We start from the raw sequence: 12,445 nt of genomic DNA on the forward strand, positions 1-12,445 counted from the left end.
AGCGCAGTTTTGTCGTTTTTGAGACTTTGGATCTCGGCACAAATTATTTTCATAATTTTTGTAGTTATCTACATCTTGTTTCTCTTAACTAAGACGGCCCTTAATTATAAGATTTATGAAGTTGTACGACATCACGCGAAACAAATTCAAGCTACTCTACAAGTCATAACACCTGACAATAGCGGAGCTGAAATGAGAAACGCCGCAGCTGCAAGTAGGAGAAAATTTGGAATCGGAGCATTATTAATACATCTTGCTTTTTAATTTGTTATTAGCCAAACGTCCTTTCCTTAATCATTTATCTCTCCTCACTAACAAGCACAGTTGTTTTAGACCTGTACAGTTTGACTTTGTTGTTTCTTAACTCCACGTTAAATCCTTTGATTTACTGTTGGAAACTGAGACAAATTCGACAGGCTGTAGTTAATATAGTATTACAGAGCATGAACAGCCTGACAACGGGGTGTTGCTAAGGTGCTAAGTTTTTCAACTCGCGAAGTCGTGAAATTGAAAGCAGAAGAATTGGTTTGTTTCGCAAAAGACGTCTTTCTCAGTCACACATTCTCCTTGTTGAGCTAAATACTTCCTCTATTCTTTTCCTTTTTATAATAATCCATATTCATTCAGGAACATTAATTTTATTCAAATGGTGTACCCTATATTAATCCTATGGTTGATAACTCATAAGCCCCAGGCTTCTATATAGGCTTCCTTGCCATGACCATTTTCACCTGCATTTGTAACACAAATTATTTAGAGAAGTGTCCAATATTTTTAATGTATTGTAAAATTATCCATCTTCTAATGTAAATGCATATTATGCGGTTAATGGCAAAATAAATAAATGAAACCTTGGATGAAACTATTAATGGGATTTACCTGACTACTGCTTGAGGGGAATTTTTCTAATTTTTTAAAAACCTTTCTCCTGATAAAAGACAGATTATTCATTCGCTTTCCAGACAGCTGTGAGCTCTAAAAATACTAACAGATAGCTGAGAAATAGGATGAAATTTGAAATGGCAGCTGATACTCATATCCCCTCCTGATACCCTAGATATTTAGTTAATTACTCGTCCTACTAGCCTTGTTTTAATAATAGAAAACTCACACAATTGAAAGAAATTTAAAGGCAAAAAGACAAAAGGTCTTAAAGTAGATCTAAACTTTAAGGCTGAAAATAGTTAAATTCTCCTCAGTCAAAAAACACTGGCAAAAAGGAGCTCATATTAACGAAATCGGTATCGTTGTAAATAACAGTGATGTTAGTACTGTGGCAATTTGTAATAATCATCGCATTTTGTATTTACTGAGTACTTGTCGTAATGGGCCTTTCCACGATTTTTCAACTTTTGACTAGGACAAGTCAGAGGAAATACGCTGGAAAAAGCGCCTTTAATTTTGTAAAATTGCTAAGTTTGAAAGTAATCTGTTGAAAACTAACGAAGATATAGTTCCTTAAAGTCGCGAAATTTCTCTAACTGGTTCATGTCAAAAGTTAAAAAAAAGACCGTGGAAGGGCCTATTTGTAATAAATTCTTCGCACTTTGTAATACCCGTCGCAATTTATAGTAAATCGTGTAGCACTTTATAATAAACTAAGCTGTTGCAATTTATAGTAACTCCATCTCCCTTTTTAATAAACTTAAGTTATCACATTCAATCATTCGCTTTTATGACTTTGATCTCCGTCAAGACATGAAAATATGTTGGCTTGTTTGATTTTCACAGCCGTTTTTATTGTCGGACAATACACAAAAACTCTCGTTTCTGAGTTGTTTGTTGTTGTTTAATTTCGACGTACAGACTAACATAAATCTGCTGAAAGAGCGGTATCGAGGTTTTAAGCATGCTTTTAAAAGCCAAGCAACATAACTTAGAAAACGTAACAGTTTCATTGTTAGATGTCATGTGACCTCGAAGTAACCAATGAGAGCGCGCGCTGTCGGGAAGAAATATCCAGCTATATTTCTTATTTCTTTATTTCTTATTTCGAAAAACAGCATTTGACAAATGATAAGAAAGCAATAAGAAGTTAACATGAAGAAAAATGGGCAAAAGTGACAATGAATTACAATATTTTTCAATTGTCAAGTTCGCTAAAATCTTTGAAAAATATCGTAGCAGTACAAAATTTCTTCAAGAAAAAAGTTTACCTAACTTTCTATATCATTCTGTAAAAGTTTTGCTGATTTCGGGCTACATTTTTATTTCAAAAAACTTTAAGGAGCATTTTATGTATATATAGTAGTTTATCAAAGAAGCCATAATTAATACTTTGATCTCGACTTGTTTGGTGGAAACCTTTATATTTATCATGTCTTTCAAACAATTCGAGAGTAATCTTCATTACCCTCCTAACGAAAGAACGTTTTTCCTTTGTATAACCGGAGGTAAACCAATAAAAGGTTAGAATCGAACAGCCAAAGAAATTGCACCTTTAACCAATAACTGGCCCGTGATTGGTACCAACGCAAAGGAAACGCTGGAACGAACGCAAGGGAACTCTTATGATTTAAATAATTTGGGTCATAAGAACTGCTAGAGGGACGATAGATTCGAAAAAGGTTGTAGGTAAGTAAATGAACACCTTTGCCTAGTAAAGGCATTTCTATGGAATCACCTAAAATATTTTAGTCAGAAGTAGGAAGCTTTTCCGGGTTTCAAAGCACATCACTTATGTTTTTAGTGATATACATACATTCCGAGTGGCCATTGCTTGCAGAGCACCTTTTTATGATATTGAGGGGCAAGTATAACAGAATTTCGTAAGTTACAAGACCAGCGTAAACTATAGTGGAGATAAAAGCAATTTTCGTAAGTTACGTGCTTAATGAAATCATCACCGTTGATAAGGGGGCACCATTCACGTTTTTTAAAAGATAGATGTACCAAGTGAGTAAATCGCTTTGCAGCTGTAACAAGCCTCACAGGATTGGTTGGTTAAACAATGAACGAGCAAAGTTTTTTTTTGTAATTTAATAGCTTTTATTAATTTTTTCACACTTAAATAGTGAATACAAGACAAAAAGACAGCAAAAAGTTAACAAATTACTTAAAAGCACTGCAAAACACAGCAAACGAAGTCAACAATGGATCCTAGCCCGAAAACAAGAGTTGCGTCATAGGGGGGTCCAGAAAAATTAGAGGTTTCAAAGAGGTGGTAGACTGCTAAGTAAGTTGAATCACTTTTTTAGTTTATTACAAAGTGCGACGGAATTATGAAAAGTCTCAGGCTGCGATGGCCCAAGGACGAAAGTCTTTCAGGAATACCCTGTTTTTGAAAATCTCCGTTAAAATAAATTTCGTTTTAGGATGACTGCAAATAGTGTGAACTGGTAATGAATTTCAGTATCATACACAGTTTACACAACTTGAACTAATGAACCGAAACCAGAAGAACACTTGACTGTTGTCGGGACAGTAAATGCAGCATGAACGAATACGCGCGGCTCACTAATTTTATAATAGGCCATTTCCGAGTTCCCCCAGGCCTCGGTAACAAAACGAGGTTGAGTGCTCAGCCAAATAAAACTCATTTTCACAAGAAAGGTTGTGCACTTGGCCTTATTTTGAAAGTGAGGCGGTTTGGAACTAGGAAGTGGAGTGGCCTATTACGTTTCATACGTTGTGGGTGCATTTGTGAGATAAAGATCAAATCGTGTGTCGTCATTGGCGATATCCAACGCACTCAAATTATATTCCCCGCAAAAAAGATAATTCAGTTCACCCTATACTACTTAGGCCCCCTACACAGTAATACACAGTTTTATGCGCCGTAAAACAAATAAAGAGGGGGGGGGGGGGGGGGGGGGTTCAGAAAATGCACTTCAAAGTGGAAAATGTAGATGTACCAAGAGGACAAAACAAACCGTTTTCAAAAACGCTGAGGTCAAAGCTACTATGAGCTTGGAGAGCGTAGACTACGGTCGCTAGCGCTATAGGACAATCAATCCAAACTAAGCTTTAAAAAAAAAGGAAAAATGTTCGTAACACCACCAAAAACTATCCGGTATAGTGTAAAAAAACAACGGGCCGGGGCGACACAAGTGGTTCAACTCAATCAATCAATCTATCAATCAATCAATCAATCAATCAATCAATTTATCAATCAATCAATCAATCAATCAATCAATCACATCGAACATCGTGGCGGCATGATTGGCCGAGAGAGCTTGGTGCACTCAATTCCAGTCCTCTCTCCGGGTTATTTACTTCCGTCTCAGTGGGTTCCAGTACTCGCTTCTACCGATTTACTTCCGCGACGGGCCGAATAGGTGTTTACATTACACTTAAGTATGGCAAAAAACCTATCCGATATCTGATGCTCCACTATTGAGATCGGCGAGGCGCAGCTTCCCTCCATCACAAAATTCGTCGCCGCCACAACCGTTCTTGTGTGTGAACAGAAGCCCTATCGAACACTGCCGATATTTAATATTTAGTTTTTTAATTATTTATTTCTGTACCCGCAAGCGGTCTCTGAAACCGGAATCTGATATCCGAGAATAGCCTAAAAAAAAAGACGATCGCAAGATAAGATACTAAGATACGTGTTTGTGCGCGTAAACGGTAGACAACGATAAGAAAACATTTGCATGGATGCGGAGCTTTCGACACGTTTTTTTTTAAATACAAGACGCTTTGGGAGCGTATATTTGGGCGTCGATGTACTACGCGTGTGTGTGCGAGGCAAAAAACCCATCTGATATCTGATGCTCCATTTTTGAGATCGGCGAGGAGCAGCTTCGCTCCATCACAGAATTCGTCGCCGCCACAACCGTTCTTGTGTGTGAACAGAAGCCCTATCGAACACTGCCGATATTTAATATTTAGTTATTAAATTATTTATTTCTGTACCCGCGAACGGTCTCTGAAACAGGAAACTGATATCCGAGAATCGCCTGACAAAAAAGACGATCGCAAGATAAAATTCTAAGATACGTGTTTGAGCGTGTAAACGGTAGACAACGATAAGAAAACATTAGCATGGATGCTGAGCTTTCGACACGTTTAAAAAAAAAAACCAAACAAACAAGACGCTTTGGGAGCGTATATTTGGGCGTCGATGTACTAGGCGTGTGTGAAGTTTTTTTATGCGTATTAGGGATGTGTGAGTAGTGCAGTAGCGTTGTGTATTTTAGGAGTTGGTAGAGATGCGTGAAGTGGAAGGCGTGGAGTTATATTGGACGTGAATAAAAAAAACAAACAAGACTCTTTGGGAGCGTATATTTGGGCGTCGATGTACTAGGCGTGTGTGAAGTTTTTTTTATGCGTATTAGGGATGTGTGAGTACAGCAGTAGCGTTGTGTATTTTAGGAGTTGGTAGAGATGCGTGAAGTGGAAGGCGTGGAGTTATATTGGACGTGAATTGGTAAAATAATGGCTGTAGTTTGTTGATCAGTGGAACTTGTTTCTCGTAGAATTTAATATGAAGTAACAAAAAATAATTCTTTTGGGAGGCAAAAGTGATTTTAGGTGTTGCAGTGAGGTTGTTGTGGAAGTGCTAATTTGGTTTAAAAGGAATAGTTTAGTTATTGTGTGTCGAAATGAAGTGGTGGTTGTCAAATGTCTTAGCAATAGTCGAAAACATACTTGTAGTTATTTTAATCGTCGTTAGTCTTTCTGTTTAGGATTGCTTTTCGCTTATTTTTTGATAACATTTGTATGGAGAGAACATGGATAAGGCCAAAGGTTCATTTAATATAGAGAAGGGGTTATGAAGTCGTTGAGGGGGGAGGGGGGGGGGGTTGAAATTTTGTGTGTACTCGGGGGCTTTGAAAAATCGGTGAGGTCAAGGGAAGGGAGTAAAATCTGGCTATAGAACTAAGGGTCTGATTACATGGGGCGGGCTGGCTTGCTTTGCAGAGATCCCGGCACCTTAGTTAAACGCAACAAAAATCAACTTTGCGATTATATGACAAGCGAGCCAACCCGGTTAGCTGGGATCCCAGTATTGTGATGCCGGGATACCGGCTGGAAATTTTCCAAGTAATCACGCTTGCCGGCTTGCCCTGCGAATGAACCAAGCGAGAAACAGGACAGCGGGTAACACACTGTTCACGCCCATTGCTTCCCCGGCTCATGTGATCAGGCCCTTACGAGGAGTTGTATTGTCACGCAGATTGCCTTGAAAGCTTTGGAATTTGCCGCTTTCGTGGTTCGTGTATGAGAGAACACGACTTAATCTAATTAACCCAAGGGTTTTGAAAATAGAACGCGGTTTGCACTTGAAGATGTTGGACTCTGCCCCTTTTACTGTTCGACCGTGAAAGAATTTACCTTGTTTACGAGGTCATTTTGCTCAATACGTTTTTAAGAAATCACCTCTTTTCCGAGACATCTTCTTTGGCGCTCTACAACTGAGAGCAAAAATATTGTCAAACTCCGGACAATAACCCAAACCATTCACACCGTGTGCTGCGAAGACTATTATTTTCCAAAGGGAAAATTTAAATAATTTAATAGTTTGTTTCACTCAGTGTACCTTGTTTTTCCAACAAGTTTGTTTTCTATTGCCGATCTGTTTGCCGTGCGTTATCTGTGGGTCGTATGTAACGAAGATAAATGCTGTGTTGTGACACAGCGCGCAGCAGACATACGCGTCGCTTGGCTTGTTTACGTTTGCACGTATTGCGTACCAATTGCAACTTTGAATCAAAACAGGCAAACTCGATTACTCTATTTAGGCGATGTCCAAATATCAAGGAGGCTTAGGCCCTGTTCACAGGTATACCTTTTCTTTAAAAACGAGAACAAGTTTTATTCTGCTGTTTGACCTACCGTCTACACGTATCCAGTGAAAACGTTCCCCGAAAACGCATCTTTTTCAAAGACGCTTTCCAGAAAGCAGATTTTTGAAAACCGCCGGCTTATCGTTTAAGTGTGGACGGACGAAAACAGATGTTTTCGATACCATGACGTCATACATCATACGCAGCGTACCCTGTAAGGTGTTCAATCTTAGTTCCATCGTTTTAGCGTTTTCGTGTAGACTTGCGAAAACGATTTGAAGAAGTTACGTGTGCACTCGTATTTTTTTGACAACAGAGAAAAAATCTCCGTTTGTCAAAACATCCGGATACTAGTGTGCGAGGTCGCAATGAAAACCCATTAGTGTGAGCAAGAAACTTGAGTAAATGACAGGTGTCAAAGGCATTATTTGTTATTTGAAGCAATAGAAAAATTAAACTAGAAATACGTGTTTAGCAACTCGGTTTCTACCTTTTACCCATGCAGCTGCTGATAATTGAGCTTAACCATTAACAAAGTGGGGCAAAAAAAAAAAAAAGAAGCAAAACATAACATTAAGCTAGGCCAAACTCCAGTTAGTCATTAAAAAGACTATACAGTTCGTAATTTCGACTTTCAGACATTCAGGCCTAATTAATTAAACTGCTGACTGTGAATACTATATACGAACACAGGTTTTTTCGGAAAATATTTAAACTCTATATATTTACTCCCGTCGCGATTATTTTTACGCCTTGGCGCAACAGCCTTGTTAAAACGTTTTGCATGTTAACTGCAGCACAAAAACGGAAGAAACCATAGCACAAATTAAAATAAAGTTATCTACTTTTTGATCTTGAAATAATCAACTGTAAGATCACATCTTCAAAGCAAACAAACTAACTGTCAGTTACATCGAACAAGATCGAAATGAGCTGCAAAAAAATTGTCAAGATTTTCAAAAATTCTTTTTCTTCCTCAGTTTGAATTGTTTGCTGAGAGGATCCGTGAAAAGCGGCCTTCTTTCATTTGCTTTGTGCCTCCACGGATTCCCTGGTGACTATTTGATGTGCGGAGAAGATGTTACATCGGGGGGTTGATGTAGGGAGAACAAAAAAAGAATAAAAAAGAACAGTTTGGCTCTGCTTTAATTGAAGTTGTGATAGCTTTCCCTCTCCGTCTTTTTAGGGAAGGGTTATGAAGGGATGATTTTCCACTTAATAGCAAGTTGATTAATTCGATATAAAAACTTTAAATCCCTGCTCAAGTCTTTACGTGTCTCCGGTTAGTTCGCTAGTTGACTAACAGTCAATACGGAACCGAAAAAATTAATTTTAGCCCATTTTATGAACTATTAACCAGCGCAAGGTCAAGATAGCAGTTTAGTGACCAATCAGAACTGGGATTAATTAAAAGGACCAAGAGGTTTAGTTCATTCCTCGATCTCCTACGTTTCAAAAACACTAGACTGCCGAACATTTGTGGCCTTTGCCGTTCGTTATTTCAACTGAAACAACAGCCAGTTTTGCAAACCGCTCGAAAACCTTTCACTTTGGGAGACTTAGTAACTTCTGAAACGATGAATATTTGAATTTTATATATATGAACTTTGCGAGCGGAGTCCTTGCGCCTCAAATCCTTTCCTCAAATGTACAATGTTGTTTAACTGCAAAATCTCTGACGATGGAAAATAACAAGGACATCACCTCATCATACATCACCACTTGTGTTTTGAACGCTTTCTTATCTTACACCGCTGTTACATTGAACTGTTTGACGATCTACGCCTTAACAAAAGTCTCATCACTACCAAGACCTTTAAAAACGCTGCTCTTAAGTCTGGCTGTTTCTGATCTGGGTGTTGGTTTGATGGTGCAGCCTTCGTACATTGCGACTCTTGTCATGGAAATGGAGCAAAAAACTGAAAACAATCCAGCTCATAACATAAGCGACCAATTTTTAAGGTTTACGCTGAATCTGTTTGGTTTTGCTTCATTCCTCGGAGTAACTTTCTTAAGTTTGGATAGATTCCTAGCTGTTTACCTTCACCTCAGATATCAGGAACTTGTGACCCACAAACGTGTTTCTGCGGCGGTTATTTCTATGTGGGCTTTCAGCGCAGTGTTATCGTTTATGAGACTGTGGATCTCGGCACAAATTCTTTACATAATTTTTGTAATTATTTATATCTTTTTTCTTTTAACTATGACGGCCCTTAATTACAAGATTTATATAGCTGTACGCCATCACGCGAACCAAATGCAAGCTTCTCTCCAAGCTATAACAGCTCAAAATAGCGGAACTGAAATGAGATACGCTGCAGCTGCAAGTAGGAGAACATTTGGAATCGGAGCATTGTTGATATATCTTGCTTTTTCAATTTGTTATCTGCCGAACGTGTTTGCCTTAATTATTTTTCTCTTCTCATCAACAGGCACCTCTCGCGGTTTTTTAGACCTGTTCAGTTTGACTTTGTTGTTTCTTAACTCCACATTAAATCCATTAATTTACTGTTGGAAACTAAGACAAATTCGACAAGCTTTCATTAATGTACTACGGAGCCTGATAACGAGGTGTTGCTAAACCTTGGTTGAGCCAATGCGTTTCGGGTCATGTGGTCGGATTTAACCGGACAGCTGCATAAGCCGGGCAAATATTGGTCCAAATTTTACACTTTCTAGGTGATAAAAAACGAATTTATTCAATCGCTTTTTAGACTGAGACCTGAGTTACTAAAAATACTAACAGACAGCCATGAAACTGTATGAAATTTGAAATGACAGCTGATGAATCAAAAACAATTTAAATGATAACCATCCCAATCTACACCATCTTAGATATTTAGTTTAATTAATTGTATCCTACTGAACTTGTTTAAATGATAGAAAAACGCTCACATTTTGAAGAAATTTTTCTCAAGGCAAATCAGTGAAATTACACGTATCTGAAATCAGGGCCTGTCTGAAATAGATCTATGATTATAGGTTGAACATAGCTGTTTTTTACCCAGTCAAAAATTACTAGCAGAAAGCAACCTAAAACAAAATCGGTATCTTTGTGAATTAACAGTTATTTTCCTTTGGAAATAATTATTGCAAACCTTTTTTACATTGAATAAGGCATATGATGTTGAGTAAAGCTGCTGGAGTGAGTTTTGTGCACCATTAACAGATTTTTACTCCTCTATTTCTTGAATTAATGTCATGTCATCATGCATTTCATTGTTCTGTCAGGCTTATTTCATGTTTGTTTTTATAAGAGAACAATGATTAAAGGTTCATGAAAGCAGTTGTTCAGGTCTATTCTAATCACATGTTAGCAATAGCGGCTTAGCATCGAACAGGTGTTTCGAAAAGCAATGAAAAACTGTAGTCTGTAGTGGTGTATATAGGGGCGTGGCTAGCGGACCTGACCAAGGGCCCAAAATTGAGGAAAGCAAAGTCCAATCTAGTTCCCAGGGCCTTGTCGTTTCCATTACGGCGGAAAGACCCTGCGGAAAGGTTGAGAAGGCCAATGATAATAATTTTCAAGGTTGTCTGATGAGGGTGACCTGTTTCAAACGGAATTTGCGGGTGAATTAAGCAACAACAAGAAACACCTGTTTTTGAACATGTTAAAAATAAAATGATAAAGAAGTTAACCGCAAAAACCGTGGACAACGATCCGACTGGTTGTCAATGTTAGATGTCTAGAAACGAGATGTAATCAGCTTAAATATCAAGAACAAAAATCGAGAAGTCCAAAGATTAATTACTGCAAGGCTGATAACGGGTTTACAGTTGTTTCTGAGTTTGTAATGGCAATTACAATAGATGGAGGATGTCGCAATAATGAATGTCCGCCTCATTTTTTTGCGACATTCTCCATCTATATAATATTTAATTCCTGTCATAAATTCAGTAACATCTGTTAACGTTAAGAAGAGTGGTATAGCCAGCAGAAATGTTGTAGCCAGTGAACAGGCCTTCTCGGTTTGGGGAAAAAAATAAGGCCTGTTCGCATGCTAAAATGTTGTTCTTAAAAAGCAATAAACCTTGTAATCTGCTTTGCAGTAGTCTTTGGACTTCTGTTTTTTTTTTGTTAAAAATAAAATCCCGTTTTCGAATTAATGACTGACCGAATAAATACAAATAGTATCAGTGGATGAACTGGTAATGAATTTCACTAGAATACACAGTTTACACATTTTCAATCTGAATGAACCGAAATCAAATGATCATTGTCTTTATAAGACGGACACCTCTCCAAGACGCACAACGGTCAGTTTTGAAACAGAAAACGGGCATTTGAGAGAAGTGCTTTACGCAGGGCAAAATATCTCACAACGGAAATATAGGTGCTCAACATGACAGTAAATTGTTAAATTTTTATTATTTGGTAGTCTTGCTCCAGTTCCCAGAGTATATATTGTTACGCTTTTAGACCATGAAGCTGTAAATGTTTGCTTTCTCCCTTTCTCAATGAATGTCTGATGAGGTCCTGAATGGGGGGGGGGGGGGGGGGGGTCCACATGTCAGTTGTCGGTTAAAATTTTCGACCTTTGTCGGTTGTCGGTAAATCTAGGTTAATGATTAAGAAAAAGTTAATTATTACTATTCGTCATTTAATCCACACAGTTTAAACTCTTTACAGGGGTGACACTTCTTCATTCCGCGTAGATTAATCATTTGATTACAATGGAAAGTACTTCCCAGTTCACAGAAGAGCGAATTAATCGAGAGAAATAAGTGGTCGAAGGGGAAACGCCCACGGCTAGTTTTTGAGATGAGTCGGCTTTACGTTAAGTTATTTTTAGTGACTGAAGTCTGTTTCCGGGAAGTGAGCGTGCGCTTTCCTGGATTTTCTCCGAAAATGAGGGGAAACAAGAGCCATCACTAGGCTCCTGCTCATGTATAAGCTAAGGTAACATATCATCAATTGTTTAGCTATTTAAACGCTAACAATCTTTTGTTGTCCTGTTAATCTGGCTTCCGGAAGAATTTCTCCACTAAAACAGCCGTACCCTTTTTTGTGGATGAAATCCGTAGAAACATGGATAACGGTCTTCTCACTGGGGCGGTCTTCATAGACTAGAAGAAGGCTTTCGACACGATAGACCACCCTATCCTTCTAAACAAGCTACAGAGATATGGCGATGGCGTATGTGACAGGGCTCATCTCTGGTTTTCTAGTTATTTGCAAGGCCGTTCTTAAGGTGTAGAGGTCGACAAAGTTCTCTCATCGCCCCTGGTTATAGCTTCTGGCGTCCCTCAAGGATCAATTTTGGGTCCTCTGCTCTTTATATTGTCACATCAGGTGCCGATTACTTATCGGCTCCCGGTCACATAAATGATATGCCCTCTGCTATTTGTTTCTTCTGTATGCTGACGATACAGTGTTGTTTTTTGCTGCTAAAACTGCTATTGAGCTAGAAGCAAACGTAACAGTGATATCAACCGTATTTCTTCGTGGATGCAAGAAAATAAACTATTTTTGAATATGAGCAAGACTGGATATGTCATTTAAGGCTTATTTTTTATATATCGGCCGTGTACAATTTTCTTAGTTTTTACCTTTTAGAATTTTTGTATTTTCCCTAATAACAGGCCCCCTTTGATGACATAAAATGACTACTGACATAATCGTCCATAGTTGCCATAGCACCAAGCGGACATTTTTTTAAATGTATTTCCACCCAAATTATGTCAAAATATAGCCGTGGTTAGCTCGAAAG

General features: G+C 38.3%; 1 protein-coding gene across 1 annotated transcript; it reads left to right on the forward strand.

Annotated features, from left to right (window-relative positions):
- Nucleotides 1–8,415: 8,415 nt before the first annotated feature.
- On the forward strand, nucleotides 8,416–9,315 carry LOC140945200 (melanocortin receptor 5-like). The gene has a single exon (XM_073394253.1). It carries the CDS (start codon nucleotides 8,416–8,418, stop codon nucleotides 9,313–9,315), a length of 900 nt encoding a protein of 299 aa, XP_073250354.1.
- Nucleotides 9,316–12,445: the final 3,130 nt, after the last annotated feature.

Source organism: Porites lutea, chromosome 8 (genome assembly GCF_958299795.1).
Source record: "Porites lutea chromosome 8, jaPorLute2.1, whole genome shotgun sequence".
Lineage (NCBI taxonomy): Eukaryota > Metazoa > Cnidaria > Anthozoa > Scleractinia > Poritidae > Porites > Porites lutea.

Excerpts from the sequence above, each read along its gene's own strand:
- LOC140945200 (XM_073394253.1), top strand. The coding sequence starts at position 8,416 with ATGGAAAATAACAAGGACATCACCTCATCATACATCACCACTTGTGTT.